We start from the raw sequence: 17,797 nt of genomic DNA on the forward strand, positions 1-17,797 counted from the left end.
GACGCCTACGTGAGTTTGGACGGTTTTCCCTGTCCGACTTTTTTTTTCCCTGTTTTCTATTGTTTTCTCTTTTGGTCTTTCTTTCTGCTTGTTGCGTATTTAGACCATTTGTTTATATAGATATTTTCCTTTTTTTATTATTATTATTTTTTTTATTACTTGTATGTATCTCTCTTACACGCCTGTTTCTGTCTATATTTTCAGTTCGTTTTCTTTCTTTTTATTTTCTTTATAGAGAGGTGATTAATATTAAGCCATTATCATGAGCGAGTTACCAGACAACACTTTCACTACGAAAATCACCTGGGTGTTATCAGATAGCAGGTGGTTTCTGACAACTATTTATAGGTCATTCCTGACCTTCCTTTTTGCATATTAGAGATAGGAAAAATATGGGTTGATATTGTATGTCATTTTAGATCTAGTCTAATGAACATTAAGCATTGTATATGTATTTCTGGATAAATTCTTTTACTTCGGTGACCCTAATGCCGTATTTTAATCCCTTGTTAATCCTCTAGGACGCTGAACCGATTCCGTAATCCTTTTTAGCCCGATTTCCATAATTATCTGTGGCATTAAAACCAATCGCTTAAATTTGATGACAGTCTTAGAACCCGCTCACTCCAACAACCCTCTAGAAAAGAACGAAGACCGGTCCCGTCTTCCCTTAACCCCCCTCCCCTCCCCTCCAGCCCCTCCTCCAAATCCTTTCGCCTGATTCCGAGCTCTCCTTCCCCTAGTCGTACGGGTTCCGGTGGCGCGGCGCGAGGAACATCACCCTGACGGCGCAGTGTCTGATCACCCTGGAGCGCACCATCAACTCCCTGCAGGGCAACGTCCGCTCGCAGGCTAATAACGCCAAGATTCAGGCACTCAGGTGAGTGTTTTTTTTTTTCTTCTTCTTTCCTTCCTCTTTTTCTTCTTCTTTTTCTTCTTCCTTTCCTTCTTCTTCATCTTATTATTATTTTTTTCTTCTTCTTCTTCTTCTTTTTTATTCCTCTTTTTCTTCCTTTTTTCTTCTTTTTCTTCCTCTTTTCTTCTTTTTATTCCTCTTTTCTTCTTCTTTTTTTTCTTCTTTTTTTCTTTTTTTTCTTTCTCTTTTCTTCTTTTTTTCTTTCTTCTTTTTTTTTTTCTTTTTTTTTCTTCTTCTTCTTCTTCTTTCTTTTTTTTTTTTTTTTTTTCTTTCTTTTTTTCTTTTTTTTCCTCTTTTTTTCTTTCTTTTTCTTCTTCTTCTTCTTTCTTTCTCTTTTTTTTCTTTTCTTTTTTTTTTTTTTTTTTTTTTCTTTTTCTTTTTTTTTTTTTTTTTTCTTCTTTTTCTTCCTCTTCTTCTTCTTCTTGGGGGGGGTGAGGGTCAGATGTTCAGTTATTGGAAAAGGGGTTGGGGGTCTTGTTTTCCGCGCATTTTAGAGGGGGGAGGCGGTATGGGTCAAGAGTAAACGGAACTTTCCCTGGATCTTCAATGTCTCTGAGCCGTAGGACCGGCTGGCTTGAGGCTGGAAGCGGCAACGAGAAATAACCTGTAGGCATTTCTCCCCCGAATCTTTCATCAGTTCCTGCGGTTCGTTACCGGCCCAATGCTTCAATTTCCTCTAATCTCTCCATTCTCTCTTATCCCTCAGGTATCTGGAGCGCGAGCTACGGAACATCCGCGACCCGTACGAGGTGGCCATTGTGGCGTACGCGCTCTCGCTCTCGAACTCCGTGGAGAAGGAGGTCGCCTTCAACCAGCTCGATCGCATCAAGCGGGAGGAAAGTGAGTGCGCCCAGGGTCTCCTCCTTCATTTCGATCCTCCAGTTTTGAGTTTTCTTTCTTTCTTTCTTTCTTTATCCTATTGAAGATATACTTGTTATTTTTTTTATACCCACATGTATATCAAACATTTTTTTCCCCGTTTCGTTGAAGGAGTTTAACAATTATTAACTTTATTTTCTGTTAAGAATACAAAGACTTCTATTAGTATTACCAGCATAAAATATATTACTACTATTTACTAGTAATATCTTTATGATGTCTGTTTTTACCTTAAGCATTGACCCTACTTACTTGGTCGGCCCTTGTATCCGAAGCAAAGCAAAAAGCATTGCCGCTTACAAAATCTCACGTATTTTCTCTCTCTCTCTCTCTTTTCGTTATTACCAACCACACTAACATCCTCCCCCCCCCTCTCCCCCCCAGACGGCCTGGTATACTGGTCCCGGGCGCCCATGCAGACCAACAAGCGCGTGTACGAGAACAACCAGCGCAACCTGCTGCAGCCCAAGTTCGAGGAGGAGTGGGACTCGCACGCCGTCGAGGCCTCGTCCTACGCGCTGCTCGTCTACCTCATCCGCGACGGCGTCAACATCATTCAGGAGCGCATCGTCGAGTGGCTCAATGCCATGAGGATGCATGACGGAGGCTTCATCTCCACGGTGGTCAGTGTCGTGGGCAGAGGGAGCGGTTTTTGTTTTTGTTGGGTCGTTTTCGGGGTTTTGTTTGTAGTCTGTCGGCCTTTTTTATTTGTCGTATATGTATATATATATATCTATATATATCTATATCTATATATATATAGATATATGCATATATATATATATAGATAGATAGATAGATATATAGATATATATATGCATATATCTATCTATATATATATATATATATATATATATATATATATATATATATATATATATATATATATATATATATATATATATATGCATATATCTATCTATCTATCTATCTATCTATATATATATATATATATATATATATATATATATATATATATATATATATAATTTTGTTGCTCATTCATCTCCTACTCCTCTTTCTTCTTAATTATACAAAGACACCCCCCCCCCCCCATCGAACACCTCCCTTACCCTCCCCTCTCCACCCGCAGGACACCTTAGTGGCCCTCGAGGCCCTGACGGAGTACTCGTACCGCGCGCGTCTGCGAGACCTGACGGACATGCGCGTGACGGTGGAGGCGACGGGCGAGGAGGGCCGATCGCCGCACAACGTCGTCATATCCAACAGCAGCGTGTCAATGATGCATATCATTCCTGTGGGTTGAATTTCGGACTGTGTGGTTTTACTGTAGGACAAAGATTGTGGCCTTGTAATGTGCTTGGTCATTTCTAACTTTTTGATTTTTGTTTATTATACATTACTCAAAGTGTAAGATTTGATGGAGTAACTTTTTTTTTCTTCGATGTGCACAAACATACTTTTACATTCTTAACATCTTTAAATTCACAGCACAACTCCAACACCTTAAATCCATTTAAGCCATTTCAGTCATGGGAGGAAATCCATTGATTACTTCGTCCGTCTCCCCCTCCCCGTCAGATCAAAAACGTTTGGGGTTTGGTGAACGTCGTGGCCCACGGAGCAGGCCAAGCCATCCTGCAGCTGGACGTGAGCTACGGCATCGACTGGACCGATCTCAAGAAACAGCCTCCGGTCGACGCCTTCAAGATGGTCATAAACGAGCGCTACTCCAAGTTCCGCAACAAGTCTATTTGCAATGTCGAAGTGTGCGCCAGGTACGAGTCTCTCCGCCCGACTTCGTTTTAAAAGAAGCCGATAATGTATCTCGTGCAGATGCCTTTCTCTACGCAAACCTAGTTGTAGTTTGGCTGTCAGATCCTCCTATCTTCGCTTGACTCACAATCCACTCGCTAATTTATCTGGCCTTTGTTTCACCCGTTCTTCTCCCTCCTCTAGATGGACCAACCTCGAGGAGTCGCCCCAGAGCTCAGCGACTGTGATCGAGATCGAGGTCCCGACCGGCTACGTGGCCTTCCAGATCGACCTTGAGAGGAGCATCCAACAGGCGCAGATCGGCGGCAACTTCCCCTCGCTGCGTGACGTCATCGGGGGTCACGGGGACACCTTCGCCAAGAAGACTGTGTGGTTCTTCGATTACGTGAGTTTTCTTAGAGGGCGGCGTCTTTGCTCTGTTGTTTGGAGGGAATGATGGTGTCGATGAGTTTGTTGTTTTGTTAGAAGAGAATGAAAAGACGATTGAGGTTCTGGTTACAGTGTTTGATGAGTAGGGTCAATAGGTCGCTTTATAGTAATACAGGTCGATATCCAAGTCACGCATTTTGAGAAGAGTTGCCTCAAAATCAGTCATATCGGGTGGCAGGAATCGCAATTCTCTTACTTTTTCTTACTTGGATTAACATAGTGGCGTTTGATATGAGGAGATGGTGTTTTTTTCATATTTATGACGTAAGGTATACGTTGAAAGGTATATTTGATTGTATGTTTTCATTATTATACATGACTTGACCTCGTGAAATTTCAACTCTACTGCAGATACCGGGGAACACGACTTGGTGCTTTGAATATGTAATGAAGAGGTGGTATCCCGTAGCCAATTTGACGAGGGTCCGAATGGCCACTATCTATGAGCAGTATCAACCAGGTAAGGAAGAGCCTTCTTGATTTTTTTTCCACCATATAATACGGACTGATAATTTCTTTCAATAATTATGACATGCAGTAACTGACTGAGATAGTTTAAACCTCTGTTGAGCAAAGAGTTTTCTGTTCCGTTATCTCATCTGCCTCCTTCTCTCTGCTTTCCTCTTCCTTGCTTTCCCACTAACCACTCTCCCCTCTTCTCTCTCTCTCTCTCTCCCCGCAGAACGCTTCCAGATGGTGATGCTGAACTCAACCGTGAACACCCTGGACGTGTGCGAGGTGTGCGGCTCGTACCAGTGCCCTTACTGTCCCATCTACAGTTCGGCGCCGTCGCTCAACCTCCCCAACATCGGGTTCTTATTCTCCGTGGCTCTTGTGACTTACGTCTATCAGGTGTTCTCGGAAGGTCGTTCGTTCTCGCCGTCCTCGTTCAGGTGGCCAGGTGGCACTGGCAGTGTTTGGTGAGAGCGAGTTTACGAGTTTCCAATCATGGCCACAACGAATTTAAGTGTATTGTCTTGGGAGACTTTTCTATTATGTGGAGAATCGGAATTTGTGAAATTCCGAAAGTTGGTTTTATTTTTCACTGATGCTGATGAAATTAGATAATCAGTCAGCAGCTTCAGAATTTGAATCAAGAGAATGATTTGCTCAAAGAAGAACTTGTGATGTTTTAATACAGTAAAGTAATATGTTAAAATATATTCAGTGAAAGAAAAGAAGAAATTAGAATGTCCTTTTTATTAATTAAAGTTTGATTAAGAATAATCAGTATTTTGTAAGTAGTACAGTTTGTACTTATTGATTAAGTCTAAGAAACATGGAGAGATTGATTCTCTGTACAAGAATCCGTCCGTTAGTTTAAACTGACAATATCCGTCCATTTTGAGAGAACGAAAAGTTCTTGTTAATATCCAGCCAAATGTTGTGATAGGGTGTCACATGCTGTCATGGAGATCTTCCAGTATTTTAAATCACTTTAATAATGATATATTAATTGTTTAGTCACAAAGAAAATCTATTTCTTTAACCAGATACCAATGTATTACACCAGGTACATTAAGAATAGGTGCCACTATGTTTTTATACTTTCTACATCGCGGTTCTTCCATTCTTGAGTGTGGTAGATATACCAAATATAGCAGCGCAAGTAATAGCAAGGAGGCATGTTTACACTTTAAATGCCTGCGGACGGTGTGTCTGCTGAAGAACAATGCCTTATATCTATTATCTTTATTTTTATTATTATTTTTATGAACCTATGATGCCAATGATTTGTCAGCAACAGTTTTGTTAGTTACGGTGAGGCATTCTGAAAATGATTGTTCATGTAATTGTTGAAAGTAATGATTCCTTCTGTTCTGTAGACTGGGTATCATCCGTACTGTATGTTTTATTACCACTATGAATTGTGAAATTCAGATTTGTACCATAAGTACTGAAACTATTTTCTTAACACATGTACATACTGTGCGTTGTATATTTTTGTATAATCAACCTCGAATGAAATAGCTTGCAGTAGGCTTTATAAAGTTGAAATGTTTTACAAAGTACATGTGCAATAAAAAGTTGTACATATGAAACGTTCAGGCATCCCTCCTCATTGTTGTAAATATTTCACAATATGCAGCTTCTGTTCTCGGAAAAAGGCAGTAACAGATCTTATTGTATTTTTCCTACGTGATGTAAATGGTTTGCTGAATGATAGTGACTCCTGAGTGGTTTATGAAATTTAGAATTTGAAATTCCTGAGTGCAAGTATCAACCGGAAAGCGGGAAAGTGTTCTCTCTTTTGCTTCTGTATTGAATTGAGATACAGTGATGCGTGTATATGCTTTATTTGTATAGATCGAACTTCAGGACATTTTTCCTTGTTCATGGGAGTATTTCATGGATAATATTTAAAGAACCAGTGCACCAAGTAGTGTGAATGGAAGTACTAATATGATAAAACAGGTTGATCGATTCAAAAGATACAATATATTAAAACAATTTTAGAATTAATTTAAATAACTTGTTCACTTCTTTTCTTTCTTTTTATACATTATCTTCCTCTGGTTTACTGTTGTGCTAGGTATTGACAGTAGACCAACTTGGGCACAAATATGTATGACGTCATGTTTTTAAAAAATTACCAATGGTATTTGTACGTCTGGACATCCAGTTTTGGGGATTCCAGTAAAAATATATATTTGAATGGTTTTTATTATTAACCCATTGGTCGCGGTATTAAATAAATGTTTCTGCAGTAGGATGGCTGTTTTACATGTCTGGCACGGTGCCATCCGCGTCTATGACCGACTCTGCTTTTGCAGTAAATCATGCCATCCGCTTTAAGAATCCTTCATCACTGACGAAGCTGATAATCGTTACATGACATTGGCACGAAGAATGTGTAACGAATGGCTAAGAAATCGCAAAGCATCAAGCTTCATGTGGTGCTAGTTTGATTAACAGCATTCACAGCTGTACATGTTCAGAGAAGTAACACAGTTCCAAGTATTAAATTACTTGAAAGATATGTCTATTGTAAATTATGTAAATTAACCAGACAGACTTAAAATAGGTTACATAACCCACTGCTGCCTGATCATCAGGACGTAACTTTACACAAGGCGATTTATTTTCGAGCTCACTGCTTTTTATTGTGTGCTTGGTAGCATCTATACCCAGCAACGAAAAATGAAATCGTCTTTGGGTCCCGGAAAGAGGCACGTTGATAGTAGCCGCAGAGTGTACTCCTGCACGGCATCATTCAACCTCAGCACTCGGATGCCACGGTAAGTGCGACCTCCATGGAAGGCCCCCGCACAGAAACCACCTTGTCGTGGCGCTGGGGCTTGAACTCCTTCCTCGAACGAGCCCGCTCTGCATCTGGCCAGTCTCTTCCTTCCGTTGAGGTGGCCTTCCAGCAGCTGGTTCTCTGGGGAGGGATGACTTAAGTGTTCCTAGGTGCCGATCTAGTAGGTAGGGTCGCACCCCTCTGGTCCTCCCCCCAGGGGGCGTTTGTCGGGCGCTGGGAAACGGGAGTCCTGGAGGTTGAGCGATGCCGTGTGTGAGGGTTGTCTTAGTCTGTCGTAACTGACAACCCAGCACAAAATAGGTGGTGATGCCAGACACAGGGTTTGAATATTACAGGTTTATTCCATAACGCAGATAGTCTGACGTTATGGTGCACAAAAGATATATTCACAACTTCACAATGGTCACAGCAATAAACAATATCACAACACGTATGAACAGGCGGAGAAATCAGGTGTCGACGGTAGCGTTGTCGATTCCTGGTCTGTTGGTGTGTTCCAAACATCCTGCTTATATGGAAGGGGTTCGCATCCGACGTCCCCAACGGTAGTAACGTGGGAAGGTTGTCTGGAATGTAAGGGGCGTGGCAATCGAGAAATTAGGCTCTCGTTTTGAGGGTGTAGGTCTTTGGAATGGCAACAATGTGTGAGCCACCCATCACTCAAAGTTGACCTGACCTGACCCGGCGATTGCCTCGCTGGATAAGGGTGCGAAAATGCATAAACATGTATATGGATCTATTGCTGTAATATCTTGTATAAGCATAATATATACATCTCACACCGCGTATGAGTACGCCCTGCGGCTAGCAATACGCCTCTTTGGTCCTCTATTCCAGCAAGACGGGTGGCCTGATCTCGACTCGGTTAGGTCAATCAGCTGGTCTCCCTTTTGAGCTAGGCTAGGGTCAAGCAGCCCCTGTCTTGCAGGCAATCACATGGTCTTGCAAGTGTCATCAATGTGATGCGGGCGTTGTGTATATTCTCCCATCACCCCTGTGGCTTCTGAGCACAGCCTCAGTACACAGGTTCCTTGTTGGACTCAGTAGTGGGTGAGGGCGTGGGAGGATGAATTGAAGCGCTCTTACATGGCAACACACAAAAAAAAAACTCTGACAATCCCGTTGACGAACTCGGCACAAAGTTGACCAAGGCTGTCACCTTGGAGCCTTTCAAGGTCCTCGGTGATAAAAGTAAGAGAATGGGTAAGGCTCTGCCATCGGTTCAGAGAAAACCTGCCCAAGAACCTAGGGCTGGACCCTCTAAACCAGCCCCAGGCTCTGACAAGTCTCTGGCGTCGGTTCAGACGAGTCAAAACAAAAATGGAAACCAGGTAAGACCCTCCAACCCTGCTGGCCCCACTGCCATATCCCCGGCGTCGGTTCGGAGGACAGGCAACAAGCGGCCTTGGCCAGCTATGGACTCGGAGGGCGAGTCTGTAGCCCCAAGTCGGTTCCCCCTAAACTGGAAGGATTTGACAACGCTTACCAGATGGTACGGGCTAGAAAACCAGAGACAGTGCTGTCTGACGATTAGAATTGCCAGAGACAATGGCATGATAATCGTACCGAATGACCAAACCACTCTCACCTTCCTCCAGGAGACAGACAAGCTCCTGGATAGGCGGAAGGTGAGCCTGTTGGCTCTGACTCCCAAAGAGAGGAAGTCCAAGATGGTGCTTCTTGGCTTCCTTCTGATGTATGACCTTGAGGTCATCACATATCATCCCAAGGTGGTGGGAGCTTCTCGACTCCAAAAGGAATCACCCAACCAGGCAAGTCCTGGTCACTTGGAAGAGAGCCCCAGTTGCGTCCTTAGACCTTGCCAATTGGGGCTCCTACAGCCTCAGGACATACATTCCTGACCCGCTCCATTGCTTCACATGCCAGAAGTACAAGCACCACCAGGCCACTTGCTCTGCAAAGTCAAAGTGTGGTGTCTGTAGTCAGGCACATAGTACGGAGGTGTGCCTCAAAGCACATGAGGGCAAGTGGGACAGCACTGCAAAGTGTCCCAACTGCCACAAAAAGCACCACGCCTAGAGCCTCGGCTGTTCCGTAAGGAAGGAAAAGGCTCTTCGGCGGCAAGAGGTCGTTGCAAAGTAACCAGACTTTGTCCCTGCCCCTCCAAGCACTTATGTCTGGGGGCAGAGCAAAGAGGTAAGGGCTCCCCCCCCCTAATAGGAAGGACGCACCGCTCAAAGCAAAACCACCATCGGACACCTCCAACACAAAGGAGTTTCTGGCTCTGGTACGAGTTCTAAGACGGAAAAAGACCCGGAAGGGGTCTGGGAAACCCACATAGTCAAACCCAAGAGCGGAGAGACAAACGCTGCCAGGATCATTCTGGGTGTCCCTGGGTGGACTAAGGTCACCAACTTCCTCTTGGAGGCCAATCTTTTCCCACTGGACACCCGGATCGATCAGATGGCGGCCCAGCTCTTTGCAAAAGTTTTACAGTCTACGCCAGGTCGCAGCTAAGACAGAAAATGCAACATCAGCTTGCACAGAACCACAAATTCTTTGCTAACAGTACCAGGGTGCTAATACGCTTTAAGCTCAAGGAGACACTACTGGTTGAGGACATAGACCTCCCCCACCCTGACTATGTCACAGCCCCGCCGTGGACACGATCCTTGATAGAGTTTTATGTCATGAGCCTGTCAAGGAGAAAGACACGGTACTCACCGCCTCTGTTAAGGGATGAGGCTGAGAGGAATATCGCAGCAATAATTCCGCCGGGTAGTAAAACCTATTTCACAGATGGTTCTGTAGACCCCATCACCCATACTGCAGGCGCCGGTTTTCCAGCAAGGGGTATAACAAGAGCTATGCGGGTATTTGACAATGCCTCTTCGCTCTAGGCAGAGGCAGTCACTATTATGGAAGCCCTAGCCCAAGCATCCCAGACGGACAGGCATGTTGCCATATATACAGATTCTAGGGCCGCCATTGACAGCCTACAACAAAGCACGCCCCTTGATAACGTTTATCTTCTGACCACGATTCTCACCATTGTTCAGAGAATCCTGGATCAGGGTAGACACATCCTCATCAACTGGATTCCGATCCATGTTGGTATCGAGGAGAACGACTTAGCCGACAGGTTGGCAGAAGAAGGCAGGAAGAAACCCTTGAGTGATCTTGTGGTGCATCCTAGCCAGGAACTGCTAAGGCATAAAACGATGGCTACAGGGCAGGTCGGTGCCCTGCAGCGACATAGAGAGGAAGCGAGAACCTCGCCCTCGGCCAGCCACAGGCTATGAGTCGCTGATACTCTCCCCCAGAATATCAAGGTGTGCTGGTCAGCCGTCACAGACTGAGAATAGGCTATCCTTGTGCGTGGCAAATCATACCCACCATTGGGCATGATGAGCAATGCTGTGAACATTGTGGCACACCGGTCGCCAAATTAGAGCACTACCTGATGGAATGCGAGCACACTCGTTTCCTCAGGCAGGGCCCAGAGACGACAGCCGCCGGACTGTTTAGACGGTTATGCCTGTCTCTTTCCCCCTGGCAACTGGAGCGCCTACAGACAATCCGACTGCCACAGTAAACATTCAGTTATGATGATCAGATCAGTCAGGACTTATAGCTGGCAGAGGCTAGGCCGCCTCGTCCATATAGCCCTGGCAAAGTGACGTCTTCGCGAATCTCTCTGAACTAAACTGAACTGCCCCCTGGCAACTGGAGCGTCTACAGGCAATCTAACCACCACGGTAAGCATTCAGTTATGATGATGATCAGATGAGTTAGCACTTATAGCTGACAGAGGCAGGGCCGCCTCGTGCACATAGCCCGGGCGAAGCTACGTCTTTGAAAATCTCTCTGAACTAAATTGAACTCCATGGAAGGAGGCGGGAGGGGGGGGGGGTGCAATCTATCTATTAGATCAGCAACGAGGAACCATTTGGCCGTCCCTCCCCACTGAACCTCCCATTGAATAGTCCAGCTCAGCGGGAGGAGATTGACCAGATCCAGGGTGGGCTAAGCTAAGAAAGAAACTCAAGAACCCCACACCATGTTAAGGTGGATCCTCTTGTGGAGGATGTACCACTACATCCTCCTGACAGTGTAACATGGCTCAGTCTCTAGGATTAAAGGCCTGTCCACACTCCTGAATAGATTCCGTGGACACAGACGAATATGTTGACAGTTGGATGTTTTGCTTGCTTGTGGGCAGACAAGTTCACACAAACGACAGTGTCGTGCCTATGTCTATTGCGTCAGAAACGAGATATTCTAGCATCGTTAACAGAACGAACAGAAATTGTATTTATTGGACAATTTACCAAGTAAAAGAATCTTTCCTCTTTTAAGATTTTAAAACGGAATACATTTGATACTTTCATATAACCTCAACTTGTGTTCAAAACTATAAAATCATCCTTGTCTAAATTGACTGTTCCATGTGACACAGTTGAATAGCAGTCTTAGCATCTCTTTTTCTTTTTTCCAAAGTAGTAAGTCATATTTTCTAGCATCTGCATAGCTTATACCTTGTTACTACTCTGTGAACTCTTTCTAATGAGTCCATACCACTTCAGCTTGAGTGTTTTTTCCATAACTTCATCCACTATCATGAATGTCCTATTCATGTTTGTGACGACTGCGAACATTCTATGAACTTTTTCACTTATGAGATCATCTGGATGTATATAAGTTCGATTTTTCCTCATTACACTTCTTTGCATTTTTGCGTTGTCTACGAACTTATTCACATATTTGACATCAAATCATTGTTGAAATTAATCAGCATAATTGGTGCCAAGACTAATTCTTGGGGTACTCCACTAGTTACTATCCTGTAGGAGCCTCAGATCCCTTTCGTAAATAAGGAGAGGCTGATGAGCTCTTGGGTGTTGTGGGGCTAGTTATAAATACCACACTTTGAAGATTTACAGTTGGCCTGATAGTGCCCAAACTGCTGGCATTTGAAACACCGAAATGGTTTTGCCACTTAAGTCCTGAGGCGTTAAGTTCCCCAGTTATCTAGGAATTGGGCCTTCCATGTTGGGGCTCGTGATTCTCCCTCTGCCTACGTCGTTTGTGGCCTCCCCTCCGACCCGGTGCCGGAGAGCTGGCCATATTCTTTTGCCAGTCTTCTGGAGCGTCGCGTTGTGTTTTCTCAAGTGAAGGTGTGGAACTCGGACCAGTCCGCGCTTAGGTTTTGCCCCCAGGAACTTAGTGTGGATCTAAGGTGAGCATATCTATGCATATGTCATCAACGGGGTTTGTGATATTAGTATACTTAATAAGTCTAATGACATGCAAGAAGCACTTCCCTCACCTTGAAGTCCAACAAGGGGAAGCTCAGTGTTAGAGAATATCCCTCCAACAGCCATAAGGATGATGAAAGAGTATATGCAGCCCCAGCCTCATACCGAAGGCAATCGCAGGACCTATGCGATGCTGATGAGGCAGGTGCCACTTGACATCATTTTTGTCTTGTAAATATGTAGTGAGGCGTAAAGCTGTTAAACTAGCAAGATTAGTGTTTTCCCAAGGTTATTTCCTCTGAAAGCCTAAATGCTCAATATCTACTGGGAGTAGAGAACACTGTCCTCAAGAAGATTTGCTGTTTTGATATGTTGCAGATGCTACCGTTGTGTTGATATTGCTGTGTATGTATAGGTTCGAGTTGGTTACTAGTTTCAACTACCTATGTAATGTTATGTGTAAATTTGGTGATTTTCTGTGGGATGGAGAAAAGTTGAATTGTCCAATTCAATTATTTCAAAATATAATTTGGCAGCAACCTGTTTTCGACTTATAAATCTTAAATTGAGTGATTCACTTAAAATTTCTGTTAATGATTATGAACAGAAAGAGGGAAGACCCAATTTTATCATTCTTTGGCTTGACAAGAATTTAGTGTGAATGTAGAATTTTATACATTAATGTAATATAGAATAAAATAGCAGGTACTTAATGTTGCATCTACATGTGTGAGGTTTGCTTTTGGTTTCTCCATTTCTGAAGTTTGCCTACACTAGGAAAACACCATGTGATGTGGGGGCTTGTAATCTTTCCTTGTGTGAGCTGGCTGTGGGTGGGGTGGGGACCCCCTTTCTTCACGTTGGGACAATCTTGCCCCTGGTCGATTTTCTCGGGGGAGGGGATGACCAAACGGTTCCTTCAGACCGATTCAGAAAATGGGGTTGCACACCCCATTTGGACCTCCCACCAGGGTCATTTCACCTGTCCCCATGTTTGCCATGCATGACATCCCTGAGAGCTAGGAGACGGGAGGCCTAGAGGTTGAGTGATGCCATGCATGTGTATGCCCTTTGGCTAGCAACATACCTCTTTAGTCCTTTATTCTGGTTAGATGGTTGGCCTGATCCCAGGTAGGTAGGTCAACTGGCTGGTCTTCTTGTCTAGGCTAGGGTCAAGCAGTCACTGCCCCATCACCATCACACAGGTCTGTGACTGTTTTCAGCATGAGGTTGTGCCTGCAAATACTCCCCTGCAATTCTTAGAGGGATATTCTCTGACGTTCAGCTGCTGCTTGTTGGACTCCATGGTGGGTAGGGGCATGGGAAGGTGAATGAGAGATCCTTTTATGGATAAAAACCATTGACAACTTACACGTGGACACGCCTATGGCTGTCATCTTAGAGCCTCACGAGGTTACTGGTGATAAAACTGGAGTGTAGGCTGGTCCGAGTTCTGCAGCTTCCAAAAAGACTCATCTACCCAAATCTTCAGCGCCAAACCAGAGGGGTGTTCAGAAACGGCAACGGCCAGTGAGGTAGTAGAGAGAGTTCAGAAACCTGAGCCGAAGGATTCAATTTAGGGTCCCAGCAAACCCCTAAGGGATTCGATGGTCCTTTCCAATTGGTTAGGGCCATAGAGACCCAGAAGAAGGTCCTGATGCATATTAGTTGCTGTAAAGATGTAGTCTCAATCATTTTCCCCAAAGACCATCGAGGTCAGGTAGGCCAAGTTGGTGTTGTTTTGCCTTCCAGTTTCCTATGGTCTGGATGTGATCACCTTGCATCCTATGGTTGTTGAGGCTTCCCGTCCGGCTAGGCATATTCTTATCACTATGAAGGGGAACCCTGTCAGCTCCCCAGATCTAGGCAACTAAGGGACTTACAGCCTTAGAACATATGTAGCAGAGCCACTCCAGTGCTTCAAGTGCCACCAGTCCAATTATAAGGCTAAGTTGAAGTGTTGCATTTGAAGTAATTCACACAGACGTGTGCCTCAAGGTTTTCAAGAAGGGTAACGTTATCACCCCAAAGTGCCCGAACTTCAGCATTGACTTAAAACGCTGCAATGAGACGGCCAGATTTTATTCCAGCCCTCCTTAGTCACCCATTTCTGTGGCCAGATGAAGAAGGACAAGGTACCCCATCACCTGGGTAGTGGTTTTCGTAGTGCTCTTTGGTTTCTGACCCCCTTCAATCATTCACTAAGACCAGGATCTCCTTTTTTATATGTGCCAGATGGAGTAGTCTGTTTGAGAAGGGGACCTTCTCCCAAGGAAACCAACATCGACCAGACATGTCTGAGATAGGGGAAAATTTTAAGTCAAGTGTTGTCTCTAGTGCTTGGCTGGATTGCAGTGGACTGAATACCCTGGGGGCACTGGAGATGATGCATATATCCAAGCAGTACCCCTGAGGATGCCATGTGGTGGATGACACATCCTCCCTTGTTAGACTTGGTGTTGTGTTGGGGCCCTGCTTGGACAAGTAAGGAATGAAGATCGTCCCATGGAGATTTCATCAAATAGGGAGAGTGGGGTCTCCCCTAGAAATTAAAATCCCCATGATCACAGGACTGGAACTGGAACTGGCCAGTGAGATTCACACTAATGAACCCTAACCATAGAGTGCAGAGCTTCTGAAGTCTAGAACAAAGAAAAAAAACACAATCCAAAGAGACGAGCTCTATACATAATCATAGTATTTACATTCCTGGAGGTGGAATTCATCAAAAATATTGATCTGTCAATATTTACAAATCAAGGCATTACAGAGGTGAAACGTGCTGAAAAGAAGTGAGATAATGGATTGGTCGACACCAATGCTGATTCTCACCTTTGACAAGGAGAGGTTGCCAGACATTATCATGACATGGTATGCGTTGGAGATCACTACATAAATACCCTCTCCGAGGCGCTGTTTCAAATGCAAGAAATTGGGTAATGTCAGGTAGTGGTGCTGATCAACAGTGGACATCTGCATCAAATGCGGACTCTTGATGGAGATCCACATCTGCACGCAAATGCGCCAAATGCAAGGAATCCCATATGGCTTCATATAAGGTCTGTGATTTCTACTGGATAGTGCCCTTAAAAAAAAGGAAAGGCCTATGGAAGACCAGGGATCCTCCAGCCAGGCCAGGCCAGGTCCCAAAATGCTGGCAGCAAGTTCAGGGGCAAGCTCCGAAGCTATCATCAGCTGAGAAGCAAGTGCTGCTAACACCCCAAACCACTCAAGAATCTATAAAGGCCGGCCAGCCTTTAGAGCAGAGACTGAAGAAAGTGTCCTCGGAAAGATCACATTCCGAGGGATGCACAAAGGGGAAACAGGAGACAGTCAGCCAAGCCTCATTGACCATTCCTGTGGTCATGAACCATCAGGAGGCAGAAGGGTGAGAATAACCAAGCTTATGACAAAGTCTCCTAAAGCAACAGTGAAAAAGATCAAGTCCTCAGAGGAAAAGACCTAGATCATATCGGAGGCCATGCAAGGAGCTACAGCGCCATATGTTCAACAGGCAACTGTGGTTCCTGCCCCAACCCCTGTAATGAAAGCAGCAAAAGCAGGAGCGAAGGTGGTTATCTTAACTGAACACCACCACAATTGCCAAACCACCAGTGGCCAAAGGGCAAGGAGAGGTGCCAATTCCAGTACCAGGAACCGCAGTACGACTATCTGGGCCTGCCACACTTCCATCTGTGGGAACAGTGTCAGGGACCACAGGCCAACCCCCAGGAGCCACTGGGAAATTGGGGAAGCCTTAAGTAGAACGATATCTCCCTCAAGCAAGAAGGTAGCAGGAGCCATTTACAAGCCCAACTTTCCCACCAATAGACATGGCAAAGCTGCAAAAGTATCCAAACCCCACACGAAACAATTCCATGCTGCAATGGAATTGCTGGTGAATCTGTTCAAAATGGCAAGAACTGCAACATATGATATCAACATGTAATCCAGTCTGTGTATGGCTACAAGAAATCATGACCAGGGAAAGCAAACCGATTTCTCAGAGAGGATACCAAGTTCATACTGTAATGGTACATCAGGACATTCCATAGCGAGCTCTCCCTCTGCAGACTATTTTGCAAATAAATGCAGTGAGGATAGGACTGACAAGACTATAGACTGTAGCTTCAGTGTACCTCATTCCGCATGATTGACAGAACATTGTGGAATTGAAGAGAGCAAAAGAATAACTATCTACTCCTTTCCTGCTCCTGGGAGACTTTGATTGCCGCCATTGCCTCTGGGGAGACCTACATGTAACTCGAGAGGTAATGCCTTGGAGACCGTCATCCTATATATTCTGAACTTTTTTTTTCACGGTCACCTGCCTCATTGTCTCGTTCTTTTTTTCTTGTTTTGGTTCTGAAATTGATGCAAATTTGCTTCCTTGTAGACTTCTCAAAATCTTGAGTATTGTACGTCTATGATCATATTGTTCGGCTGTATCCCAGTTTATGTCAGAGACCTGTTTTTGGATTCTCTTACCACTACTGTATCTCCTCGAACGAAGTTTCGGTCGCGGTTTCTCCCTTTCTTTTACAAGTATCTGACCACAGGAATTTATATCGCTATGGCCTATATTACAAACTGGAAATATCTTTAATCTTCTATCATAGATTTATAAGGGGCTCCTAAGGTTTAAATCTAGCCCTAGGAGTGCATGTATACATACGGGATGGCTTGGTTTCTACCAATACATTTATTTTAATCGCCAAGGTAGGAAGTGGTTTTACTTGACCTCACATATCATTTCTTCAATTCTCAGGAGAAAAGTAGCTTTATTACTGTTAAGAGTAATAGTAATAATAATAATGGTAGGTGAGGCCAGGTAGGCCAAGCGATTGATACCTTGATAAGATCTTGTGGTGCCATTGTGTAAAAAATCTACATCGACCAATTGTTGAAAATTATTTTTCTGACGCATTAGATAGAGAGTTGACAGTTGATGTTCACGGCACGAGTTGAAAAACAAAATCAATGTTAACAGTTTGTAACTTTAAATAACCAGAGACCAATAGTATGGAACAAAGCATGTATGTACAATTTGTCCTACAATTCTTAAGTTACGAATTTTTCAGCATGAATAGTCTCTAATTTCCAGTCCTGCATTATTCCTTGCCTCGTCCTGTCTAGCTAGTCCTTCAGAGTCTACTTTCAAAGTAATGCGTGTTGATTGTGAGGTATTCTTAAACATCTATATACCACCGACTACAGAAAAACATTCAAAATATCAGAAGGGTATTTTGACACTATTTTGTAGAGACAGGAAAGTTATCCAATTATTTTTTTGGATTGAAATAGAACTTCTAAAGAAAACTGTTTTTAGTATACACAGGAAAATAATCCAAAGAC

At 44.0% G+C, this 17,797-nt stretch overlaps 1 protein-coding gene across 1 annotated transcript in view; it reads left to right on the forward strand.

Moving 5' to 3' along the window:
* LOC122253884 (CD109 antigen) overlaps positions 1 to 6,617 on the forward strand; it is a 33,001-nt gene extending 26,384 nt beyond the window's left edge. Inside the window, exons 24-32 of the mRNA XM_043017288.2 lie at positions 1 to 9; positions 744 to 880; positions 1,623 to 1,756; positions 2,180 to 2,418; positions 2,889 to 3,053; positions 3,338 to 3,534; positions 3,716 to 3,917; positions 4,313 to 4,421; positions 4,644 to 6,617. The exon at positions 1 to 9 is cut by the window's left edge and continues 181 nt beyond it. Coding sequence (XP_042873222.1) covers positions 1 to 9; positions 744 to 880; positions 1,623 to 1,756; positions 2,180 to 2,418; positions 2,889 to 3,053; positions 3,338 to 3,534; positions 3,716 to 3,917; positions 4,313 to 4,421; positions 4,644 to 4,885 — 1,434 coding nt within the window. The 3' untranslated portion in view covers positions 4,886 to 6,617. The remainder of the gene's footprint in view (positions 10 to 743; positions 881 to 1,622; positions 1,757 to 2,179; positions 2,419 to 2,888; positions 3,054 to 3,337; positions 3,535 to 3,715; positions 3,918 to 4,312; positions 4,422 to 4,643) is intronic.
* The last annotated feature ends 11,180 nt before the right edge of the window (positions 6,618 to 17,797 follow it).

This window comes from Penaeus japonicus, unplaced genomic scaffold (assembly GCF_977035675.1).
Source record: "Penaeus japonicus unplaced genomic scaffold, GWHDUDI00000001_assembly GWHDUDI00000040, whole genome shotgun sequence".
In the NCBI taxonomy this organism is placed as follows: domain Eukaryota; kingdom Metazoa; phylum Arthropoda; class Malacostraca; order Decapoda; family Penaeidae; genus Penaeus; species Penaeus japonicus.